The following is a 26747-nucleotide window of genomic DNA, read 5'->3' on the forward strand; positions in this document are numbered from 1 at the left end:
ATCTCGATATGGATGTATATCCGTAGGCATGTATTCTTATCCTCGTAGGATTCGATCGTTCAACGCGATAGAAGTGTACGATCGAAGCCAGGCAATGAGCGGGTCTGGCCAAGGTGAGACTACAATGCAAGATGAAGTGGATACACCCAACATCACGTTGCAATATCTTTGCGCTCCCTTACGATGCTTCAGACAGTAACTTGACCTTATTGCCCACCGTGAAAGAGTTACATTAGAAGCACAATGTAGGTTTCGATCATTTTTAATATCGTTTCGAAATTATCAACACTGTGTACTTGATGATGCACTTATTGTAGTTTGAAAATATGTTTCAGTCGGAAGAGTCCGACACTACCCTGCTGTTGCCGATTATTAGCAGCAGCGGAGTGTCCATGAGGATTTCTCCACGTGCAAAAAAAGAAAAGAAGTTTGAAAATACGGGACAACTTCTTGCCAGCAACAACGTTTCATTGGACAATAAACTTTTAACAAAAATTGTCTCGTTTGAACATCGTATTAATATTCGGACGGAAGGAGAGCGGAAATAAAAGAAAACAAAAACGTGCGTCACAGCTGCTGAAAACACGCGTATTGTCTCATTTGGAATATGATTTGAACTACAAAACTTCGCAATAATGTGAAACTGAAGACTCCAGGTCTAAGATTTCTGTTTTGTGGAAGAATATCTCAACGCTTCGTAAATATAAAACCCAGCCACGATTCACTACTATGTTGCGAGTGAAATGATGGGAACCGTTGAAGGGTCAAGCAGAGTCATGGCAAAGATACGAACTACATACATATGTACTTACATCAGGTTTTAAGTAAACCACGTATCGTATTTAACGCGATTATCGTGAAAACACGATATTCGAAATTACAAGCCTTTAAGCAAGTCAATTGTACGTAATCATTAATAGTCAGGCATTTCTTCCTACAATGACAAGTAACGGAGATGTATGACTATCCTGTTCCTCGTGATTCACTCTGCAACTTTTATACGTCTTCTATCAGCAATTACGTACATATACAGGGTGTCTCAGTTATGAGGGAACTTATCGGGACAAAGCTAAACTATCTTTTAAAAATATTAAAAGGGATCAAGACACTAATTTTGACGCTATGCAAGGTGATTCCTTGAAATGACGTTTCAAAATAAACGAAGATGAACCCACTCACATAACCTTTACATTATGCGGACAATCTTGTCCACCAGTGACTATACCCAACTTCACAGTTCCAATTAACGATACAGTTAAGTACGTGGGCAATTTACTCGATAGAAGACTAATATGAAAGCGGCAGAGTAGAGCAAAGTGCAAGCAACTGGTGCTAAAAGACAGAAATTTCGACTGGTTAATTAGTAGACGATGGAACTTAAGACTGGATAGAAAATTGTTGCTATAGAAAGCCACGTTAATTGTCATTTAGACCTAAGTTAATTAGAAGGCAGACCCAATTATAAACGAAGAATTCTAGCATATAAATTTCATTTCAATCTGTACCATTAAGAATAGTCAAGAACCCGTAAACAACCGTCAAAAACTAATAGTCACACGACTGTTGAACGGTACAGAACTAAACTAAAAAGGCACTACCTCTAGAATTACACAAGAGATTCAGCTGAAACAGGACGTTCACTCATATGGAATCAACTGTAAGTAATTTAAAATTACTCCCAGCATCATTGCAACAAGTAAGTCTAATTTGCTTATAATTCTCAACGAGAATTGATTGTAATATACGGAATAACTAAAAAGAAAAAGAAATTTCCAGAGGCAGATGTAACGATGCAAAGAATTTTCTTTCAAGATCATCTCGTTCAGCTGAGACCTCAGCACCAGAAATGCGCTCTTAGCCGATAACGTGTTTCTCCTTATAAAATACGATAAAAGAAATACGAGCAATATAAAACATCTGACTGCCATAAACGTTATACTTTAAAGTAAGGCGAATTCATTCTCCGTGAGTGGAAATGATAATTTTTTCTCTCGTTATCGTTTATTCCTAATTCATTGGAATTGAAATGTCCCGAGTTAGACTAACGGGAGGCTATGCGATTACTGATCGAGACTGCACTAAAACTTCGACTAAAACTTAGCCCCATGAACTGAGATTGCTGAGACTACTGGTTGAGTTTGACTAAAATAGATGAATGTGCTAAATCCCTCTGTTCTACATTGACCAACTGTTTGTAAGTCTCCATTGAAACTGCACTAAGCTAACAGTCTGTGATTGTTCTGAGAAACCTCAGTGTTCTTTGCTAATTGATACTCACTAATTGAACGTGCCAAACTAATTATGATCTTTATTAAACCTTGTCTCTCTCACCTGCCGCTCTAGAAGTTGACTTCTTGGTGGTGGTGACAGTTCTCAAGGCCTGTCTTTCTGATCGGCCTCCTCTCGTAAAAACAACAAGTCAATTAGCACGAGGAAATTCGATTTCACTTAGTCGATACAAAAAGAAAAAAAGAAAAAAGATAATATAAAATTGGTGAAACAATTTAGGGGTTACGATGATCTCGCTGATTGCGGCTCAGGCGGTTTTTTGAATAGAATCGATGCTGAAATTTCATTGCTAACAAACGTTTACCTGTATCGCTCTTTCTATCTGTCTTCTCAAACTATGACAAGCTTTTATCAACGCAGAAATTGTTGGAAACGATTTTCAATAAGAGAATTTGAAACATTGTGTTTTTTACAGTGCTCAGACGAAATAATAACTGCTGCATAGAGTGTACTATATTCGATATTTTGTTCGATGTGTACAATGGACTTAACGCGAGTCTATAAATAAAAATCTATTGATGTTAGCTTAACAGAATGTGGTGGTCAAGCTATTGTGCTTCCACGAACGATTCAATGAAAATATCGGTTGCGTTACACAAACAATCGTAAATAAACATACGGAACCGAAAATAAACAGACTAAGCATTGCAATAAAAAATTTAAGAACTTTTATGCATAGGCTATATAATAATCCAAAGGCAAAAGTATTTATTTTTTAATCCTTTATCTATTTTTATGTTTCGCGTGCGTCGTTTATTTTCTTTCTCTTTAATTATAAATTATTCAAATGAATATCTTCCTTTCGTTACATTGCGTTTCGTATCGTTATTTCAAATACACGATATTTCTCCTTTTTGCTATCAACACGAAGGTTCCATAATATTCCATTGAAAAATATATAAAAAATAAAAAAGAACGAAACATTGATGACGTTATTAATGATAACTTGGGGCTGTTTTTACCTCTTCAATGTGAATACGAATACGTAAAAAAAAATACGTGACAAATACTTTTTTGTTTGAGTTTGATCAAAATCGACGCAAATATACGTACAATAAAATCGTAAAATGCCAAAATATGGTGGAAAGCAGAAAGTTATAGGATATTTAAAAGTGACACGATGAAGTCGATAGTCGTCGGCACGTATAACGACCAGCGGCTTGGTTCCTGACAGGACGCCGATAAGAAAGTAAGAGGCAACCCTGATAGTCAACCTCACCCTTCGGCTTGGTCCGCCCTTCCTTCTGCCATAAACGATGATGACATCCATTACTACTAAGTCAGAGAGATAAACGATTATAGAACCGAATGTGAACTTACGCACAGACCAAATCTATCATCAAAGATACGATCGGATTTTCTACCCTCGGCAAAAGGGTGTAGCTTCAAATGCGTTAATCTCTCTGGTAACTGACGCTAATGATCGAAACGAAAGAAAATGTGTGTATGAAAAAGATGTATGATTTAGTGTATTGGTGTAACTCTTGCTTCATAGAGATTCGAACATTATCAGAAACGTCGAATGCGTTGGTCCGTAGCATTAACACTTTGACTGCCACGTTGGTCATATACGACCGGCCACGGTTTCTCCTGTGATGCCACTTGAACTTCTTACAATTGTAAAAATTGAATGAAAATTGACAGTTAGGGCATTTTGAATATAACCGATAAATAGAAGATACTTTGAAATAAAAAGTGTCCCATTGAGCAATTAAACATTTTTATTAGAACATCAATAAAAAAAAAATGAGGACAAATCTTGCATCCAACGGTGGACTGTTTGCATGCATATCTTTGAGGGGCAATCTACGAATATTATTATAAACACAGCTTAGAAAATAATCGTAAATGCTGCTTCATAATCGTATAATTGAAGTTAGAAGTGTGAACATATCTTACTATTACATATAGAATGAGTAAATTATGTTTACTAATGTTTTCTACACGTTTCAACGATATATTCTGCACGTTTTGCTCACGACGAAATAACGAATGCGAATGGCTCGTTGAAATAAACGAAGCCTTGTTATAATACGTCGCTATCAACTGTTAGCAAGGCGCCACGGTGGTTACCCGTGACCACCAACAAGATCAACGGTTCATTGGGGAAGAATATTGTTTTACATCATCAATTTATTATTATTTTGCCATTATATGCTTTGAATAATAAAAATACTCCCGTGGCGTCCTGAGGAAAACATGTGATTTCTGTGTGGCAAAGTGTTAACGCTTTGGATCCGGACGACGACGTATATATACGTTTTGTATATTTTTATCGAATCCAGTCGACGTATATATACGTTCTGTATATTTTTATCGAATTCAGTCGACGTATATATACGTTCTGTATATTTTGATCGAATCCAGTCGATGTATATATACGTTTTGTATATTTTGATCGAATCCAGTCGACGTATATATACGTTTTGTATATTTTGATCGAATCCAGTCGACGTATATATACGTTCTGTACATTTTGATCGAATCCAGTCGACGTATATATACGTTCTGTATATTTTGATCGAATCTAGTCGACGTATATATACGTTCTGTACATTTTTAACGAATCCAGTCGACGTATATATACGTTTTGTATATTTTGATCGAATCCAGTCGACGTATATATACGTTTTGTATATTTTGATCGAATCCAGTCGACGTATATATACGTTNCTGTATATTTTTATCGAATCTAGTCGACGTATATATACGTTCTGTACATTTTTAACGAATCCAGTCGACGTATATATACGTTTTGTATATTTTGATCGAATCCAGTCGACGTATATATACGTTTTGTATATTTTGATCGAATCCAGTCGACGTATATATACGTTTTGTATATTTTGATCGAATCCAGTCGACGTATATATACGTTCTGTATATTTTGATCGAATCCAGTCGATGTATATATACGTTTTGTATATTTTGATCGAATCCAGTCGACGTATATATACGTTTTGTATATTTTGATCGAATCCAGTCGATGTATATGTACGTTCTGTATATTTTTATCGAATCTAGTCGACGTATATATACGTTCTGTATATTTTTATCGAATCTAGTCGACGTATATATACGTTCTGTACATTTTTAACGAATCCAGTCGACGTATATATACGTTTTGTATATTTTGATCGAATCCAGTCGACGTATATATACGTTCTGTATATTTTTATCGAATCCAGTCGACGTATATATACGTTCTGTATATTTTTATCGAATCCAGTCGACGTATATATACGTTTTGTATATTTTGATCGAATCCAGTCGATGTATATGTACGTTCTGTATATTTTTATCGAATCTAGTCGATGTATATATACGTTCTGTATATTTTTATCGAATCTAGTCGACGTATATATACGTTTTGTATACTTTGATTTAATACAGGGAAGCTTATTCGCAATTTTGTCGCGTAGTTATTTGTTTCAATTATTTATCCATGAAACACGGTGGGAGAACTCGTCTTTGATCTCGATACGAAATTCCTCGGCGCGAAATCGAACGAAAGGAATTTTTACATTAAATTAAGTATGTTTATCTCTATATGTTAATAAAATTTACTCAAACAGTAAAATTGTTTGTATGGTTTGATGAAATAACAAGATGTGAATGCAGCTTAGAAAGTAAGTTTCGCAGCTGGTTTCGAGTAACTTCAAGCTTCAAATTGACGTATAATGAATGTTATAAAGATTTATTGATCATATAAACGAACGTTTTTAACTCTTTGCCCGACGTATAAAATTTGAAAGATTGTCTAGACATGCTCATACGGTTTCATCAATCAGACAGTCCACTCTGCAATGAATACACAAAAAGAGGGGAGAACTAAATTCTAAATTATTTATACAATATATTTATTATACATTGTATAATCATTTATACAAGATTGCTATATGGCACAAACAAATAATTCAATCTCTCTCTTTTATTTCTTCCGTTATTCCCATCTATTCTGGAACGTGACATGAATAAGTCAATCATGTCAGTCTTTGATAGTCATAAGAGTCATGCGATAGTTAACGAGAGATTATATGTATATATTGCCACTCCAAAGTATGTGGACACTTGGTTATTTTTGACAGAAAGCAATTTAGTTGGAAAATTACAAATAGAAAGATCAGGAACGACGTTAGCCTATCCGTACTGAAACGCGACATGAGTAGGTCGCATCGTGTTAGACTGTGTGATAGTTATGAGATAGTTATAAGGTAGTTACGTGATAGTTAACAAGAGATTATATATTGCCTCGCTCAGAAGTATGTGGCATTTGTTTATTTTTGACAGAATACAATTTAGTTATAAAATTGCAAAGACCCAGAAACTAAAATTATTTTACAATATCGTGACACGATCAAATTTATTTGTAGAGGTAATATACAATAGAACATAGCCAACCGTAATACAAAGATTGATCGTTTGTTGTGCTATCAATTTTTCCGGGGCTGTTGTAGAACAATAAAAGAGATTTTCTCGTTGCTTTTCGACGAAACAATATATTTTGTACTAATTTTTATTTTCCTCGAAACTTGACAACATTTACTTGGAAATTTATTATCATAATTGCGATAGTCGTACCTGATTACGCGCTAACGGAATTTCAAGAAGGTTCGTACAACGTAGATAATATCTTCATAAGAAAATTCTGTGTTAAATGTTTAAATACTTTCGCGAGTAGCTGTGTATCCCCTGCGATCGCATCAATTGCTGCAAAGTGTTAGGAAAATGTATACGACAAAAATAATCAACGGTACACCTAATATCAGAATTCCCTACAATGTGTACTCAAATATGCAGTGTACCCAAGACGACGCATTCATAATGAAGATGCGTTCCTTCGCAAATAGCTGCAGAACTTTCGTAATCTGACACAGAAACTCAAATACCAATTGCAAGCTAAGCTTCCGGCATGTAAGCCCGAAATATCATCAACTAAACTTCATTCGTCGTGTATAGCAAAAAATGTATAGCAAATACGCGTCTATAGTAGGAAGCTGAACTTTGAGATTAAAAGGAAACTGTGATTGCCTGCTTGCTACACATACATTATGTACATATATACACACATATATTTCTGTACGCGAGTAGTAAATTCAATCACCTGCGAAGTTCGAATTCATCTTAACAAGTCAACATTGCAGATGTTTTAAAGACGCTTTGAGTACCGCTTTGGGAGCGCGACCGTGGCCAAATGTTGTTGAAGCCAATTCGCTGAAAGTCGCCTTCGAAAAATTAGCTTCGTTATAAAAACGTGCGCTGGAAATCAAAGCAGAAGATATAAATGACGTTAAAGCTGCAGTTTTCATAGTGGTGAACGTTAATAGACGTACTAACGCGTCACGCGTTATCGTATTAACGTATCAATTATAAGCTATCAACAGGTACCTAATATGAGGTAGCGGAAACAACGGTATTTCAATTAGGAGGATACCGAAGCAACTCAAGTATCATCGTTTACCAAAATTTGCTTTTGCCAAACTACCGTCCAAATCAAATTATCATGTCGTTTTGCACGTGGATTGACTGATAACTAATTAACGAAGGCAATTCATCTTCGTTTGGCAAAATTGTAGATTTTTTCGACAAAGCTGCAGCTACTTTCTATTAACGTCATTGTTAGTGGATAATGATCCTTGTAATAATGAGATCGATCTCCTTGTATTCTCCATTTAATATAAAACAAATCGTAATTGACACTTGGGATAGTTTTGAATAAAAAAAGCTAACGTAATATATTGAACTTTGTCTTTTTTGGCAGAGTTTTCTATATGGGTAAAAAGAGTGCCAATTTTCTTTTTGCGCGATGTATTTTGATCCGACGAAATTCAAGCAGGGCGTTTTTACAAATGTCCATTGGAAAATTTTTCCTTCCATATTCGGAGCTATTTTTAGTAGAATTTTTTCCTTCCATGTGCCCTCTAATTTTATTTTATGATCTTTCTAGGATTTAATTACTGGCTGCCAGCTGTACCCTTATTACTTTATTTTCTATTTTATGGAAGAATTATAAAAATCGACTTTATCCGAGATAAAATGGCACACTTGTGTTCCCGGAATTCCTTCCAATGTGTTGCGTTACAAAGAGCTTTTCTACAATTTTATCTTAGACATCTACAGTGGCTGCTAAAAGTACTCGTACGCCATTCTTATTATATCATTTATGTACTAATTAATCAGAAATTTGACACTCTGCAAAAGTGAAACGTACAAGCTGATAAAAGAAAACACTTTCCTGGAAAATGGTGACATTTGCGAGTACTTCTCGCAGTCGCTGTACGTCCCTAATTACGTGACATCTTCGTTATTTACTAATAATGACAACTTTGTTATTTGTTAGAAATATACTACGAATGTTTATGCATTTATGGAAAATTTCAAAGTGCAAAAATTTGCAGAGTGCAGGTAACGGTCAAAAATGTACACAATATCCGAGGAAACAATACATCATAATATCCAATCGGTGGAACCAATTTCTACCTAGTTCACATTTTTTTTTTAATTACGAAAAATACGAATTTGCATAAACATCCGTGGTCTAGATATAAATGAAATTCTTCTCCACTTTAGGGTCGTATAATTAATTAACGGAACGAATAAAGGAAATATTAAATTCAAGCGACAAGCACGCAACGATAGCTATTTTGATATCTTCATCCGAAAATGGGCTTCAGAGTAAACATTCAACAGCAAGGGGCTGAGCCAAAAAATCACCTATTTTTGGTCTCGCGATTTTGGAACTGAATATTGCGCCAAAAGATCTCTCATAGCGAGACGTCAGTGACAACAAATTTTCAAGTTGGGTTTGCAATTAGTTTCTGAGATGTGGAAGGTCCAGGAACTCCAAATTCATTGGTCAGCCCTAAACATCGAAGAGTAGCTTCAGATTGCGAAGAATACGAGATTCCAGTTGAAAATCCCTTTTACTAGTCGAGGTATACACGAAATTTTGATACCGCGATGGAGAATATCGCCACATTTTTCTAATTACCGGCTAATTAAAATGATTGAAATAGCCGAAAATTCCTCTAATTTTCTTCTCGTCGTCGTAGAAGATTCAAGAATTCGCCAACTTGACCAAAAGTTTGTGCAGAGTGCGTGCAGTTTTGTCCGCGGAACGATCAACAAAAAGAAAGACGTGATCGATGTCCTGGCCGTTTCTCAGCGGATTGGAATTCATGAGAAACTGTTCGCTCGTTGAATTTTGTATAAAGAACGTCGGAAAGAGATTCGGGCCGACGCACGCGGATTCCGATGCATCTCGTCCACCACCGGTTTATCTCCTTAACCGCGGCCCACGTTCTTCCGTGTAAAAGAAGGTCCAGGTGTGGAGCACGGACGACGCCAGACGAACCTAACGGTACCTGGCCCCTTCTACTTGTCTTGCTTCACCGCCGTTTCTACCTGACCTGATTTTCTGACCTACTGCCAACGGCGCCATCCACGCTCCCACTTGCACACACATATCCCTCCTCTAATTGAATTACGTCTTTTTATCGATGCTTTTTGCTGTCTCTATCGGACCTGGTTTGCTTTTCCGGTGCGTCAGTTTTTGCGCGACCGTGACACATGTTTGACAAAACAACATACAAAATTGTAGATCTTAAACCTTCGCGATAATCAGATGATACACAGTGGACGAGAAAAGTATTTGTACGTCATTGCATTCGTTGTAGAATTTACGTACTGATCGGTCAAGTCCAAGTATTGTTCAAGTAGGTTGCATAATCATTTGAAAGTACTTTCATACGACTGAGGAAACTCATTGCTATGAAAATAAGATGTGGGACTTGACGATGTCATTGCGGATTGTCCTGCAAATTCATAGTCTCGTGAACGTAATTAAAAAGCTGGAGCCTCGATGGAAAATTGATTTATGTAAGTCAAGTATCACAGGAAGCACTGTACTTTGCTTGTTTTGTATATTTTTTCGCGTACTCTGCATTTTGTGCAATTTTTCACTTTCACGTTTCTTATAAATGCACAAAGAGCAGCCTACTGATGATAGAACACTTCATTGGAAAATAATAATATATAGAAATACTTTTTGCAGCCACTCTACGTACGAAAGTCTATTCATGTAAACCTGTCGGGGCACAATGAAATTGGAGTTGATGCAAAGTAGGAGTTTACACATTCTTCTATGATTTCTCGTTCAAATAATAGGACAGGAATTTATTCATCCGGGCTAATCAAAATTCTCGTATCGACAATTTAGACGAACCAACCTGTACCGTACCTGTTGTAGGAAAGAATTATGCGAATAGCTAATAGGATATTTAAATTCCCTACAGAACTGTCCAATCTTCTGCGAGTTTATCATTGCAGTAATATAAAAACAGGAATATCGCAATGACACGGTGCTCTGAGAAGGAAGTGGAAAAGATACCAGGAATACCAGAGAAATAGAAAATCGTACATACATAGAAACAAGTTTAGGATGATATTAGATATTATGGAAACCTGAAATTCAAGATAGAATTCGAGTTAATTACACTAGGATACGAAGAAGTTGCTAAACGTGTTTCTTCCAACGTCTCCTCGTTCGAAGGATTAAAGATCCTGAAGCAAATGCATCGAGAATTCATACTTTTTTTCCAAATTTCTCTACGAAAGAATATCGCAACACAACGTACGTATATAGCAATACGATGATAATATAAATACAGTGATGTACAAGTTGTAGCCACCGTATCAATGTTTACACAACATAGAAGAACAAGACAAACTAATAAGAAGGCTAGCACAGCTAATGAAACGTTTTTCCTAGGAAGCTGTTTCGATCGACGTATCACAAGTTCAGTTTGATTTAGGCAAATATTTCGACACCTTTATCATGCTTATTTTATTTAAATTTACGAGCAGGAAATCGTTGCATTATCGGAACACTTTTGTCTCCTTGTTAGTTCGAGGATGGTAAACTCTACCATGTTGTAAGATTCAATCGTTCTTGTAAGATCTTGTAAGATCGTCGTTGTAAGATCATCTGTTCTTAGATAATGTTCAGTTTCTTCGGTATGAAATTACAGCGGAAAAGTGTCCTTGTTTATTTTCTCCAAGTGTCATCTGTCTGTCTCTCGCTCTCGGTAACTTTCTTAAGATGACGTAGGCTGGTGGAAACGGAAATCTCGTGCAATTATACAGAACATTATCTACGATTCGACGACCATACAGCGAGATTCTGACAACTGCGGAGTCGTCGTAGTTGCAATACAGCGAAGATCGCGCAATTATAGTCGAAACTGAATCACGACATGTTCGCCATCCGTGACAAGCTTTTGTGCCAGCCTTTGTCTCTGAAACTTTTGACTTTAGCTGGAACTTCTCATACCGCATTCAGGAAAAGCTCCTTTCCTCTGCCTCTTTCTTCTCTTCCTTTTGCCGTTAAGATTGCCTCGCTCGAAGCCCACTTTACCGACTTGTCAGCTAACTTCTACAACGTGACAAAGCTCCTGCATCTTTCACTTGTCTTAGTCAACTTCTCTTTCGTCCTTAACTTCGTTCTTGTTGAAAAATAATATTTGAACTGCGAAAAATGACGAAAGCCGCGAAGAGAAGATTATTATCGTTGGCAATTTGGAAAATAATTAGGCGATCGTTGACAACAGATAGACACACGCACTTACGACGAAATGATTATAAAAACATGCCGAGAAGCGACATCCTGAAGCGAGTAAATCGAATTAGCGATGGTTCTTTTCGCAAAATATAAAGAGAGAGCTTCGTAATAAACTGCGAACGAAAATTGGGCAATTATATACCGGAACGTTAAAAGAGATATATGAACATAGAGAGCATATAAAATGTTATAGCATTGGAGAGACAGAGACATTAATATCAATTGAGTTAACGTAACGATTAAATTAATATTTATTTACTTCTCACGAAACATCGTGAATTCATCATTTTCGAAAGGCTCCTTTGAATTGATCAAGTTATTTCACATTAAAACGCTTCTTTCTAACCATTAGACGATATAAAAGTCAAAGAATCAACGAAAGCGGGCCGATTTTATTTCCTACCCTTGAGATCTTCATATAAACTTCCACGTTTTAATATAATATATTGAGAACACATTCTCAAGTTTTGCAACGAAAAAATTCCTCGTTTCAAGATGTTCTTCAGATCCCTAGCGCATTGAAAATTATAATCAATCGTCAAATTCTGATTTCAGTCATCTTTCTTTAAATCTGGAATGAATTTCCCGTGCCATACGAACGATTGACATAATATTATCGAAGTAGTTCGGTTAAACTGTCTTACTCCTTTTTGCTAAACTAGCTAAATTCAGCGGATTCAGTTTTACGCATAATTTCGCCTCGTCGATATAACCGCACCGTGAAAAGTTTGCCTCGAGTATCTGTCCAACGGAAATGTGCACCAAACTCGCGACGAAGCAAAGAGTTTGAAGATATGAAATGCGGAACACAGGTTTCTCTATCGTTCCGCAAAAGCGTCTCGTTTAATTTCTAAGCGACAGCTAGAGATTAGCGAAGATTCACGCTAACTCGTACAGGTTAGAATCCAATAACGTCGTACATTACATTATATTCCATTTTCGTGGCAGTCGTACGTGGCTACGTGGTGTCCTGTGTGCGACAAACGAGTAAGCAACAGAGGAAAAGACACGAGCGGGCTCCTTGCGCACATTCGTAAATCTCATCCGAAACGTTCCAATCAATATTTAATTCAGGTGCCAACTGCTCTTAAATTTGTCATAATGATAACAATAATTTATTCGATTCCGACGAACTTTCTTCGTTCGTTATTTCTCTGTTACGCTTTGGTTAAATTCTCGTATGGTTAGTATAAATCCATAAAGTGTACCTATGAACGATAGCGTATATTTTATTTTTCATAAGGTGAAATAAAGATAGCGCAGGACGTTCAATTGACCAATAAGTTAATAAATTAATAAATAAATTAGGAAACAGGGGAATCAAAAGTGACACCTAAACAAACATCAGCTTCGAAGTGTATCGATACCACGGATTCCAATACGAGGAAGACCGAACAGCGAAAAATTTATGCCACTCGTGGTACGTTCATTCAATTCATTAAGGACCAACGTTGCATTAACGCAACATGCTATTTGTAATTTCTTTTCAGTCGATTCTTGTTATCCAACTCTGTAAAATCGATATTGTAATTGTAAGGAGGAGTTTTAGAAATCGGTACGATATCTTTTTATTCTGCTTCCATCTAGATGCTACGAGTTTTAAGAAAGTTTGAGGAAATTGAAATATCTTACAGCAACAAAGAAAGAACTATACCTGTTCATAGAACTTCTTTTCGTATCTCTGATTTTTAATGATCTTCTGTATCGTATCTATTATTCTGATACGTTTTTTACATTTTGAAAAAATACTAACTTTGCTTATGCGGCTTTAATAATGTTGCATGCACACTGCACACATTTCATATTATTATTCATATTATTTGGCCTTAATGGCTTAAACATCGATTGTTCTTCGCATTAATCGAAGAAATTGTCCAATTGTGTTTGATATTCTTGCACAGTGGACACGTGGAAGTCGCACGACGAGAAGAAGCTTTGCCCTCGATGTCAAAAGGAAGCAATACCGACCCTTCATGCTCGGGGAGACAAATTGACGACCTCGCATATTGGAGCCTTATGTCTTTTAGGGTAGGTGAAATATCGCAGTCAAATATTCCGACATATAGAAATCTAACGTTTATTCGCTTCCTCCACATTTCATTTCACCCGATACTATAAGTAATGCTATAATATATCCACCGTTTGATGACTTCATATAAGGTAGTGAGTCGTTTAACTGTAGGGTGAGTCATAAAGACTATGGTGAGTTACTTATAACATCGAAAGGCACGAAGAATCGTACCATCAGAGCATGTAACGCTATATGAACACTTTCTATTTATTTAACCAACATTACCAAGGCTGGATTGGTCGTGCTGGAACAATAGCTTGGCCACCACGCTCCCCTGACTTAACTCCGCTTGACTTTTATTTATGGAGCCATATTAAATCAATTGTCTATTCTGAAGAAATCGCAAGTTGCGAGCAATTGAAGGAAAAGATTATTGTAGCCTTTCATACTTTAAAACAATCGAATACGTTAGAAAGTGTTCATAGAAATTTAATTAGAAGAGCAGAACTATGTGTTCGGCAGAATGGGCAACATTTTCAGCAATTTTTGTAATAATAAACTATATGATTACTTCATATTATTTCATTATGTATTCCTAATCTTCCGTTACGGCAAAAACAAACTTAAACTGCGATAATATCCATCGAGACAACGATCTACAGTGAGATCCGTTATAACGAGACGCGATAAAGTGCAGGCGTACCGAGCGAAAATCCAAAGTCGATTTTCTCGAAAACAAAGCCTCAAACGAAAAATTTTTATTCTATATTTTCGACTTCTTTTTTCGCGTAGAATCACCCCCTTTCCGCTTGTACCACCAGTCACCAACCACCCTGTATAACTCAGATAACACTTCAACCTACATACATTGGTTCTTATCTGTTGAAGTAATTATTTCAAGAAAAACTCTATATCTTTATTTATGTACATCAGTGACCTGGAGATTGCTATTACGCAGAAATGTTCTAAATAAGGAGCGGTGCATATTATTGTATCTTTGAATGTACATTATATTTTGGGCTGCAAGGTCTAGGAACAAGGGAATTAATAAACAGATTTCTATTTATGTTCCCTGTAACCTCTAGCCAAAGCTAGAAGATTAACTTTTTTGGTAATGTTCTTTTGCTATAAATATATGAACCTGCTCCCTATCATTCAGTTGTATTGTAACACTAAGAGAGTAAGGATCTGAATCAGTATAAGCTTATACATTATACTTATACCTTTAATTATTTCAATATACTTTTCTATTACAAATTCATCCAGTCGTTCTTCAATCAATCAACCTCAACCTCAACACTATCCGTAAGTATTCAAACACTTACATATTTGTAAATCTCACATAATTACCTTACTTCAATTTCTCTTATAGATTTATTATGTTGTTATACGATCTTGATGTTATCTTTGCACGATATTAAGCAATATTTGTTAACGAATAATATCATAAAGTTATCATAAACGTAGGTAAGAGAAAATGTGCATGTATGAGATGATAAAAAGTACGATTTGAGGTAATTCTGTTATCCGCCTGTTTCTCTTTTTTTCTTTTCTCATGATACAATCGATTTAATACGTTTATATCTTGTAAAGTTTTCTTTATTTATACCTTTGGATGAGATTTTATTATTTATTATTATTATTTATTTTTAGTCCGTGCCTTTCGGTTTTGGACGAACTTTCGGTTTACATTTCTTACAATTATTGTTGGATGAAATTTAAGATTAATAAATATGAGAGCAGAGCAATGCAGACGTTCGGATGATTTTAACTCACTTACCTTCATGACAATTTTACCGACATTATTTGTTAATTAATAATAACGTTAATTCATAACGATAATGCAATACTGGTTGATATTGTGCAAAAATAACATCTAGATCGTAGGAGAACGTCATATCTCGATGAAAAAGCGAAATGTTGAGAAATTAATTATCAGATTGTGCGGCAAACATTGACGTTTGATACCAAACAACTTTCGTTTGAAGCATTCCTTATTTAATACAATAGTTTACTTACAGGAAAATTTAGGTGGCAGAATTAAATCACTCGCCCTGTATACCTTGAATTTGTTCTTATAAGTAGACTGCAAATTTTTATATATAAATCATAATATTTAACACTAGAACTACCGATAGTTAACACGAAGCTATTTTGTATCAAAACCAGTCAAATTGACTGGTCCTTAAAAATATCTAATAATAGAATATTTGTATATTTATCGATTTATTACTTTCTCACAGAAGCAATTCCATGTTATATAGTACATTTTTCGTATTATTAATCCATGCGGGACCATCATTCCTAAACGAGTCTTGACAAATTAATAAAATTGTAGAACCAGTCGTTTTGATTGCTGTGGTATTTCTAGCGTTAGCATCTAGCGATGTTGCGATCGATCCGGAATTTTCCTGATAACTGATATCGTCATTTCGAATGATACGCGGTAAAAATTTAAAAAACGTGTGGCAAGTTGTAGAAAACGAGGAAACTGGTTAATTGGGGTTCGATAAACAGATTGTGAGATCCTTTTACACTTTGACGAGTGCCAGTCATTTTGACTGGTGTTGGTATAGGTAGCCTTGATACGAAATTATTTTCAGTTTGAATACATAAAAAATAAAATAAAATTCATTATAATATTCTTTTAGTTATCGTCGCTAAAAAGATATAACATGAAGTAGGAATTTGAAAATAAAATTGTAAAACCAGTCAATTTGATTGGTGTGGTAGTTCTAGTGTTAATCAATTGAATCCAACTTCTGCCTAAATCTTACGCTTTAAATTGCCTTTATACAAATACGAATTTACATAGATATCCGCAGTCTACTTATAAGTTTCGTATCAAGGCTACAGTTTTGTGTAAATGTCTAGCGAAAATCAATTATTATTCCATTAATGCAAATGAATGAAAATTAGTTTAAATTCGCATTAGTCTAAATGTAAATTATAAAAAAAATTAGAAAAATAGTTTAAATACGACAATGTTCACTTGTCACTGGTTTTTCGCAAAAAAGTCATCCATTGCAATTTTCGCGCAATTATTAACAACATATAATGTTATTTACTCATTTCTATTTAATTTTGATGTTATGCAGCTGATGGATTTTTCAAAGATTTGATCTCGAAGCTTTCCAACTTCAAAGATTAATTTATTCTTAACAAAATATAATATGCGATACGTGACGACTTAAATAAACAGATACGGTGTGACAGGGCTGTGCTTATTTTAATTATAGCCATTCTATGTGTGTCACAGTTAAAACTATAATTACGCAATTATAATCCACACATGCTTCAACTGATTTCCCATCAATTTAATGCTAATTTCAAGGATTCATTTTTGAAATTTATAAAATATGCAAATATTTAATATTTACTCACAGATTTCAATATTTAAATTTGCAAAATATCGGAATTTGACGTTGATTCAAGAACTCCATTTAAACTACAATATAGCAGCGTTTGAATTGATAATTCTTTGATTTTAAGTAGCCACTTCTACGTATGAAGATTTTAAATCAAATTTCAAACTGTCTTCAAATAAAATACGTCACGCAATTAAGACCACGTATTCAATTCAACTAATCACACAAACTGAAAGAACAAAATTATACATTCTCATTATTACTTTTTTCCATATTCGTCTTCAAGCTCATCCGATTATAAAATATCGTGTTTCGAGTCATTATAACTCAAAAATACCAGTATTCCCATCGACTTCCCAATTAACGAGTTAAAATCGTTTCTTGATACGCATGAACGGCGATTATTCGGAATTTAGAGCCGACAGATTTTTGGCTGGTGTACAGGTAACCAACATTAATTTTATACTCGCTGTCTGCTGGTTCAGCTTACCGCGTCAGGATAAGAGATTAATGAGTAAACTCGAAACTTCAACCGCGGCTTCTTCAATTTAATCGAAAATTCATCGCAAATGCTCGATAAATAAGCGAGTTTCATAGAAGAACGTACAATTTCAGAAACTCTAATTGATTTAAAGAAAAGATACAAAGGCACGTCTGCAAACGAGGAAACAGGGACTAGCGTGGATTGAAGTTTTACACGCGGAAATAAAAATTTTAACAATGTTCCTATGTCTGACGATAAGTAGAAGAAATTATTTGATCATCGCAGCACGAATGACTGACGAGTACATTTTTGTTAACTTCTTGCTCTTAATGTCGCTTCGCGAACAAAAAGAAGCATTTTAATAGGAAAGGACCATTCTTGTGGACTTTTTGCTCTTAATGTCGCTTTATGAACAAGAAGAAGCATTCTGATGGTGCAGTGCATTTTTCTTGACTTTTTGCTCTTAATGTCGCTTTACGAATGAAAGGGAGTATTTTCGCAGTAAAGTATATTGTTGTTGACATCTTGCTCCTAATGTCGCTTTTTGGGTAAAAAGAAGTATTTTCATACGACATAATTGAAGATGAAAAGACCTGCCACATTCAAAAATGTAATCCTTCTAAAAATAACTGACAAATTGACCAACATTTTATCGTGAAAAGCGAAAGATGTTTTAATATCTACAATTTTATCCTCTTCTTATCTATTTTTATCTGTTTTCACTCAGGAGAAGTATTACTTTTAGAAACACGAAGAGAATGAAAAGGCGCGTGTTTATCCTCAGAACCAAATGGAAAGATACTTTTGATAACGCGAATTTCACGACATAGGATTAACAAGAGATATCATTAATCAAATTTCACATTTATTATGAAACAATTTATTGAAACAATAATACTAATAACAGTTCCTATTTCTTTGTGTCTTTTACCGAATTGTAAAACCGTTCCCTTAGAGAAAATGGACAATTCGATTTATCATATTCTTGTCCTTCGCTCCTCGCTTATCTTACTTTGAAAATAATTTTCCCGGACGTATTATCAGGTTGTTCGAAAAGTGTCTTTCTTTTACAGACACGTCTTTTACAACGATGCATCTTTATGCAAACACGAAACCTGATCTGTCGAACGTCGTGATCTTTATTTTGATAGAACAAAATGGATCATACGTAATTCGATAAAATAATATAAAACAAAAAATGTTTATTTTCTTATAAAACGAAAGAAACCTTTCGGACCACCTAATACATAGTAATTAATGACACAGGTGTTGGCCGCTCTGCTTCGTACCACTGATAATGAAACGCTCGAAGAAGGTCCGCATGATCTGTCCTCTGTGTGGATACATGTACGGCAGCTTCCAGTATAACAATACCGGATTAGCACCATGCAAAACAGATTCTGAAGACTCGCAAGCACGGCTTTCATCTCCGCCGAGAAGCTTTCGTTTGTACGCGGCGAAACGGAAACGTAGAAATTGATGGCAAAAGCGTATTCTCATGAAAAATTAATTATATGAAATAATCCTTTTTCTAATAAACAGACAGCGGATGTTTATGCATTTTTACGTTCTTGTCAATGCGCCTAATGAAACGAAAATAGTGAACCGAGGATGGGTTGTTTTTATTGAAATAATTGTTGCCAAGACTATAAATATTTCTTTAGTTTTGAAGATTTGCCTTTATAACTTTGTACATTACGAACATTAGAGTAAATTATTATGAAAGTCAGAATATTTTCCGACATACACACTGTTAGGTGCATTCAATCCGGCATTGTGAATTCTGACAATCTAAGTTAAATTATTAATCAACTTTCGCATTTTTGATCTGCTGTGTCTCAGAAGCGAATAATTGTCAGTACAACTTGAAAACTTGTGGTCATCGATGTTTCATAGTGAGGAATCATTTGCTACTAATGTTGAGCATTATATATATATATATATAATAAATTTTCATTCAAGCAATTATTTAATTAGAGAGTCACTTGTTATTTAGATTTCAAATGAAGAAAAGGAAATTAATTATTCATTATTTGAACAAGTCTAGATACATTATTCAAAATAATGAAATTAATTGTTACTCGCAAGTAGTACAATTTTATTCTTGATTTGTTATATTTGTTTATTTTTATGTGCCATTTATACAAATTTATTTTTGCAGAAATATAACATTCTAATCGCAGAGATTGCTATGAATCAGAATGTGCGAACGAACACGCCAAAACCAAAAGCGCGTAGTTTTAAAAGCAAGTGTAAACCGTGGTTTCTTTATTGAAAAATAATCATATTTTTACTTTCACGACTTTTTTCATCGTTCAAAATGAAACACATAAGGCAAAGCCAAGACCTATTTATTTGTATATTGTCGTTCGTTTCTCAATTGCATGAAAATAAAGAATAAAGTTTCATTCCCAAATAGCAAACAGATTATATTTGGCATCGTTCAAACGATTTTTATTCAAATAAACAAATTCAATTCTTATTCGCAAATTTAAAATGTTATCTCAATTTGTTATTTATTATTCCATAGGCAAATAAAATTTTACACCCAGCGCTGTTTGGCGTAAAATTCAGTTCCGAAGTTGTGAAACTAAAAATAGGCGACTTCTTGGTTCGCTCCTTCTTTCATAAATCGTCTGCTTTGAATATTTTATATATTTTTGCATATTGCGTGCATTGTGTGCATCGTTGCGCCTTCAAATCTCCCCTAAATGCATGAAAATGCTCAGTTTACTAATAAAACAGATCAACACGGTTAGAAAATAACACGCCCCTACGAAAATAATTCGGAAAAGTTCGCAAAGTACGTACTTTCCATGCGCATGCATTATTCATTGTCGAATAAAACACATGTAAATTGCGTCGTTGAAACTGCTTCTACCGATTTAATCATATTAAATAATGGCGTTTCGTTTACGGTTGGCAAATTAATTATAACTGGTAATTATCTTCACTCATTGTCTGCCGTGCGTTACAATAGTCTTCGTACTTATCGCAATGCAATCTGTTTACATAAGTAAGGATTCTGTAAGTAATTACTTATACGGAGGGTATATCAACAACTTTTTACGTAACGAGTTGGAAAACTAATAATTACTTTAATCGCCCATTAATATTCGCTATAACTATGAAGCAGAAGCAAAGCAGATGCATTCGTGACGTTGATGAACGTTCGCAGCAGCTCGTGCTGATATGATTGAACGTGGCTTGGTTCGTCGTAATAAAGCAAAAATTTTACTGAAAATTAATGAATTTACCGCAGAAATGTTTTGCATAAATTCAACGAGACGACGAATTATTAATTTTCATATTAAACAGTTATTACCATATTAACAAACATTTTTCCCAATCCATGAAATTAAGTATACGCAAACACGTTTCAGAAGAAACTGTTAATTTTGAATAGAAAGAATCGTTTAATTTTTCTCTTTTGTTATACAGATTATGGTACACGCAGGTTGATCAAAATAATTAAAGGATTGTCTCCAGCGTTATTCTCAATACTTGTGTCAATATATACACAGCATGCAGTGCAGAAATGTTTTGCATAAATTTAACGAAACAACGATTAATTTCAGCATTAAACAGCTATTATCATAACAACCATCTTCTTCCAATTTATTAAACGAAGTAAATGCAAACGATTGAAAAGTTCTTTTAGTCTGGAATACCAAATAATTGTTTAATTTTTCTCTTTAGCTTTAGATCGTAAAATATGTACGTTGCTCGAAACAATGAGAGCGTTGCTTTCAGATTTTCAGTGTCAGGATTGTTGCTCTCAACGCTTGTGTTTCGTGTTCCCTTTAAACGATTCAGCAAAGTTACAATCGAATTACGCCACGAAATTATAATTACAAAGTGCTTCGATTACATTCATGATTACGGTAATTAGCAATCGAATTGATTGGAAAGTTTGAGTTACGTAGTTCGGATTACAACGAGATGCATGTACAATGTGATTGAATTACGTAATTAAATTACAGTGTAATTCAAATAACACAACCGTGTCCCAAAGTCGATCTTAATCATTTTAAGCATCAAACATTTTACGAATAACACGTCGACCTTATACAACGCTTATACAACGTCGTGTCTATTTGCTTGGCGAAATAGGATTATCCATGTTAACAACCATCTAATTCGACTTTTAAACGATATTTAATTGAAAATCTCTAAACGTAAGAAGTTACTGAAGAAGATCTCAAACAGAAATGTACGGTACAATTTTTATTTGCTTCGCCCAAGTCCCATGAAGCTTAGGATAAGACAAGTACCAAGTACTTAAATGCGTGTGTTTAATGTCACGCGCATTTTCTAAGATTATTACTAATTAGATTATTATTATCAATCTAAGATATTATTTATAAGATTATGCCATGCTGAGAATCGATGCAGTCGATTAAGACGATTGCATTGATGCAAGATGACTAGAACAATAGTTGCTTGGATTTTCTGTGTATTTCGTGTTTTCGTTTGTTCCATTCACTTTGACGTTTGGCGATATGTTTCGTTAATCGACGATATTTTAAATATATTTCTCTTTACGAAGAATCATTCACATTGCATGTTACACACACATGTGCGCGTCGCGTATACGTATACGTATGCATCATCGATTTCTACGAGGTTCAACGGCCTAATATCCTTATTATAACCCTTCCATTATGCTTCTGCGAAAGAAGCTAAGCTTCGCCTATGTTTAATCTTTTGATTTTTGTTTGAGGAAACAAGAATCTATTTATCGACAGTTGTAATTAATTTTATATTAATAACAGCCGTTACTTGTATGTAACTTATACGTATATAGAATACCAGATGCCATAGTTTAATCGATTAAAACGCCCAATTAGCAAACAGGAAATCTTCAGTCGTTTAGGACACACGTACGACAAACACAAGCGTACCGCACATTGTAAAACGTCGAAGGCATGTTACTTTTATTGAGTAAACTCGAGCAGGCGCTCTTTTATTCCTCATTGATAACCGGAATGTCGATTTAATAACGGAAACAGTCAGTCGTTTCCGCAAAGCAGTTTCCTTCGGCAGACGTAATTAGACGATCAGGCAACTGCTATGCATATGTGTAGAATTTAGAAAATGAGTTGTAAATAAAGAATACCGAGCGAGGGTGAAACCAGAAGTGAACAGCAGCCAAGTATTTATTAAAATATTAAGGGTATTTCTAAGAGACTTCGTCGCACAAGTTATGTGAACATCGCATAAATAAGAACGAACATGCGAAGGAAGGTAAAATGACAGAATGTCGTTATGCACGTCATAGGATGTCTATTTTAACTGAAGATCCTTTTACATTTTTGGCTCCTTCATATTTCCTATTGTAATTTTAATATCGACTATTATATGGCTACGAAATGCCAATATGAGGAAGGTCAGATCGATTTAACCGAAGATTCTTTTACACTTTTAGGCCCTGGATATTTCTCATTGGAATTTGAATATCGATCACATAGGATCGAGAGGGAGCCAGCAATGTACAGATTAAATGTCTAGCGATTACGTCAATTAACACAGAAGCGGATATAAATTGGAACTGGTGAATTGTGTCGTGAAACAATTACCATAAATCTCGTTTATCGATTTTAAATTCATGACTGAAATTGGCACAGCGAATGTAGATAGAAGATAGTATATGATTATAATATCGAATATCGTTGCTAGTCGTCTCAGTTTGCTAATGCGATTGTATGTATCGACACATTTCGTTTAGTAGCCGTGAATTCACATTAAATTTTATTTAAAAAAAGGAATAGATATAATTTTAATTAAATGATATCTTTTTTTTTAATAGAGCTCTTTAAGAAATTTCTGTAGATTGGCACTTAACATATTCAATGTTGCAATATTGTAAAATCGAAGAAGGTCGCTGGTAGCGGAAATTAATTTTTCTATAGCCGATTTATATATTTCTACCATCGATTTTCTATACGTGTTTATTTATCCACGCTTCATCCGTAAAATAATAAGAAACGCACGTTCGCGTCTTCCTAATTTTGCGTATTGCGTATGCTAATTACGTAATCTCCTCGAATAATTCGAAGCAGTGATGTAATTACGAATATCGCGTTCAAATTGCGAGCACTTTACGCGGATAATGAAAACAAAGAAGTTGGTACATAGAATAATTCTAAAGTCAATTAAAAAATTTGTCATAATATTAAAACATAAACTAACGAAATCTTTTATCCGATTTTCTATCGTAATATAATACAAAATTGAAGATACAATAAGCAAAAACGTTCTTTCCAAGACTGGGGAAAATTAAATTCCCTATTAAAATTGTGTTTTTGACTGTGAAGAAAAGAAACTCAGTGTCAATTTTGCTACGTTTTCATTCAGTTTTTAGTGAATTTCTTTATTTTCGATTATTGCTGCTAACGTTACCAGACCCGATCAAATGACCGGTTTGAAAATTTAATTTAAAGTTGTCCATTCACCGTTATTTCTATTGTTCGTCCAACTTTATGTGAATTCTTATATTATCCGATTAATTAATTTCTCAATTTTTGTCAATACAAGAATACACATAAAGTTGGACGAACGAAAGAAATAACAGTGAATGTGGAATTTCTAATTAAATTTTCAAACCGCTCATTTAACCGGTCCTGGCAAGATTAGTGTTGACCTGTCAGGTACGCTATTCAATAATTTATTCGAAGTTTCGTTTTGAACGTCTACCCACGCACATTTCATTCCTTTCAAGATTCAACGATATTTTCTATACGTGGCTTCCCCTGATCGTAAAGTTTCCTCGCTGGAATTCCCCACAGGTTCTCGATCGAGTTCAGATCAGGTTTCGATGCTGGCCACGGTAACAATTCTATTTTGAAATCACTTTGTTGTAACGGTGACTGTATGAATAGCAGCATTGTCTCGTTGAAAAATTGCCTTTTTGTTTCCTATTTCGCTTATGAAAGGCAGTGGTTCGCCATGTAACGTCTCCACATATCCTACAGCCTTCGATCTACCCTTTGTCCTGAAATATCTAGCCTAATCTACCTCGAGACAATTTTCCGCAATATATATTCAAACAGGATCAGTGGTTTCTTCGAGATACCGAAGAAATAATATCGAAAATGTGGCTGAGTGTATAATTATTCGCAGCACTGTACGTAAATGTTCCGCCATCGGTATAGTCATACACGTGAACATGCTACGAGTGGACGTAGAATAAAAACTTCTATATTCTTTTTCAGTTACACTTTGTCCTTCGCTTTGTTTCATTTAGTCGTTCGTTTTCCAGTTTCTTATAGCTTTGACATTCTGCAGCGAGCTCGCATTAAGAACCTGCTCGTAATCCTCATTCTCATAAACCTCATCTTCCTCTTTCGTTTTCTAAGAACTTTGTCCTTTAAATATTTTTCGTGTTTTCTTTTTATCGCTCCTACTATTAACTCCCATTATACGTTTCGTACCTTTTATTCCATTTTTACGTTTTTAATCGATACTTTATATTTTCTGCATTATTCCTTTTATTTAATCCCTCGCAGCGCTGTCCTGCTTATCTATTTCCCCATTTTATTTTATATGCTTGTCATCATCCTCGATACAGAAATCTTTGATACGAGCCGCGCTATCGTGTGTGTTAAATAGTCAGCTGTACATCAATTTCTCAAGAACCGGTGTATTCCTTTTGCAGAAAAATTTGCTTCGCTGTCGATAGCCATTATTGACGAGGGGAATTTCATTTCGATCGCATATGATGTTTATCGACGAGAGAAATTTCAATTTGATCGTTCAGAATGGCGTAAAGTGTTGTTTCGCGTTCCACTGAAACGATTCTTCGCGTCCGCGTTGAAACTGCACTGTGTTTTTGCTGCACTGAAAGAAAAGGGCAACTAAAAGGAAAGGCGATCTCTCCACAAAACGACTCTGATTTGTTAAATTGAATTTTAATTTAGACTTTTTATTGTAAATGAAAAAATCAATAAATACGATTCTCTACCGAATGAAAAGGTTTTTTCGAAATTCGCATTGTTCCAATTTATTGAACATCGAAGCGTCGAATAATTTCCGCTTGAACTTGATATCGTTCGTAATTTGAGCCAAAAGTTATACTATTCGTAACGATGAAATATAAAGTTCAAAAGCGAAAACCTAATCCAAACCAAATCAATGTTTTCCTCGTCGACAACTGCTATGTGTCATATCGAAATACAATTTCTCCTACCGATCACTGCTACGAGCTAGCGAAATAAATTTCCCTCGTCGATAACAGTTATAGGAAATGAAAAAGATTTTCCGGCCACTCGGTACGATTGGTCCATAAATTCGTGCGGTTCTAATTTCATACCGTGTATTATCTCGTAACAATTGACCAGCCGGCTATCATCTATGATTTATACATTATTCGAAAGTTTCTGTTTTCTTCTTTCACGTGATCCTATGTTTTTCCGTTCTATGCCGATAACAAAGCGATTAATTGTTCAAAAAGCATGGAGATTAACAGAAGACGAGCATTTCCGAGGTGTTTGCAAATTTGACAAAAACGACGCTTCAAAATGTCGCGTGGCAAGTTCTCCGCCATCCTACTTACCGCACTTCGCTCCAACCACTTAATTATCATCCCTTTCCCTTCAAGATGGTTGAAATGGCGTTTCCTTCCACAAGGACGGGGAATTCCGAAAACGACCGAAAGATTGGCTCGCTTAAAAAATCTTGGAATTTTTCAAGCGAGCAATCGAAAAATTACCGGGACGTTGGCACCAAATTGTAAATAACGGAAAAAGATATATCGTAGATGAATTTGTATTAAATATCTGAAAAAAGAGGACATCTTTTTGCATTTAATAACACAGTCGCATCTTATATACCAACTCATATATACAGGGTGGTTGGTAACTGATGGTACAAGCGGAAAGAGGGTGATTCTACGCGAAAAAAGAAGTCGAAAATATAGAATAAAAATTTTTCGTTTTAGGCTTTGTTTTCGAGAGAATCGAGTTTGAATTTTCGTTC

At 35.0% G+C, this 26747-nt stretch overlaps 2 protein-coding genes across 4 annotated transcripts in view; one reads left to right on the forward strand and one right to left on the reverse strand.

The window, feature by feature from the left end:
* Window positions 1-26747, reverse strand: part of LOC122571660 (CCR4-NOT transcription complex subunit 6-like) — a 925145-nt gene that overhangs the window by 179757 nt on the left and 718641 nt on the right. The gene's annotated exons all lie outside the window — the stretch shown is intronic.
* On the forward strand, window positions 9494-19809 carry LOC122571663. 3 transcript variants are annotated; one of them, XM_043735720.1, is made up of 5 exons: window positions 9854-10167; window positions 10343-10410; window positions 10584-10921; window positions 13810-13936; window positions 19038-19809. In XM_043735720.1, the coding sequence occupies exons 3-5, from the start codon at window positions 10861-10863 to the stop codon at window positions 19249-19251; spliced, it is 402 nt and encodes a 133-aa protein (XP_043591655.1). In that variant the 5' UTR covers window positions 9854-10167; window positions 10343-10410; window positions 10584-10860; the 3' UTR covers window positions 19252-19809. The 3 variants fall into 3 exon arrangements, with proteins under 3 accessions (XP_043591653.1, XP_043591655.1, XP_043591654.1); XM_043735718.1 differs by lacking the exons at window positions 9854-10167; window positions 10343-10410; window positions 10584-10921 and adding an exon at window positions 9494-9649; XM_043735719.1 differs by lacking the exons at window positions 10343-10410; window positions 10584-10921.

The sequence above is a fragment of the Bombus pyrosoma genome, linkage group LG10 (genome assembly GCF_014825855.1).
Source record: "Bombus pyrosoma isolate SC7728 linkage group LG10, ASM1482585v1, whole genome shotgun sequence".
In the NCBI taxonomy this organism is placed as follows: Eukaryota; Metazoa; Arthropoda; class Insecta; order Hymenoptera; family Apidae; genus Bombus; species Bombus pyrosoma.

Bases quoted from the DNA above. Each gene is read 5' to 3' on its own strand.
- LOC122571663 (XM_043735718.1), top strand. From the start codon at position 9,544: ATGCATCTCGTCCACCACCGGTTTATCTCCTTAACCGCGGCCCACGTT. The intron at 9,650-13,809 runs GTACCTGGCCCC...ATTCTTGCACAG, and splicing joins GACGCCAGACGAACCTAACG to TGGACACGTGGAAGTCGCAC. The intron at 13,937-19,037 runs GTAGGTGAAATA...TTAATGACACAG, and splicing joins GGAGCCTTATGTCTTTTAGG to GTGTTGGCCGCTCTGCTTCG.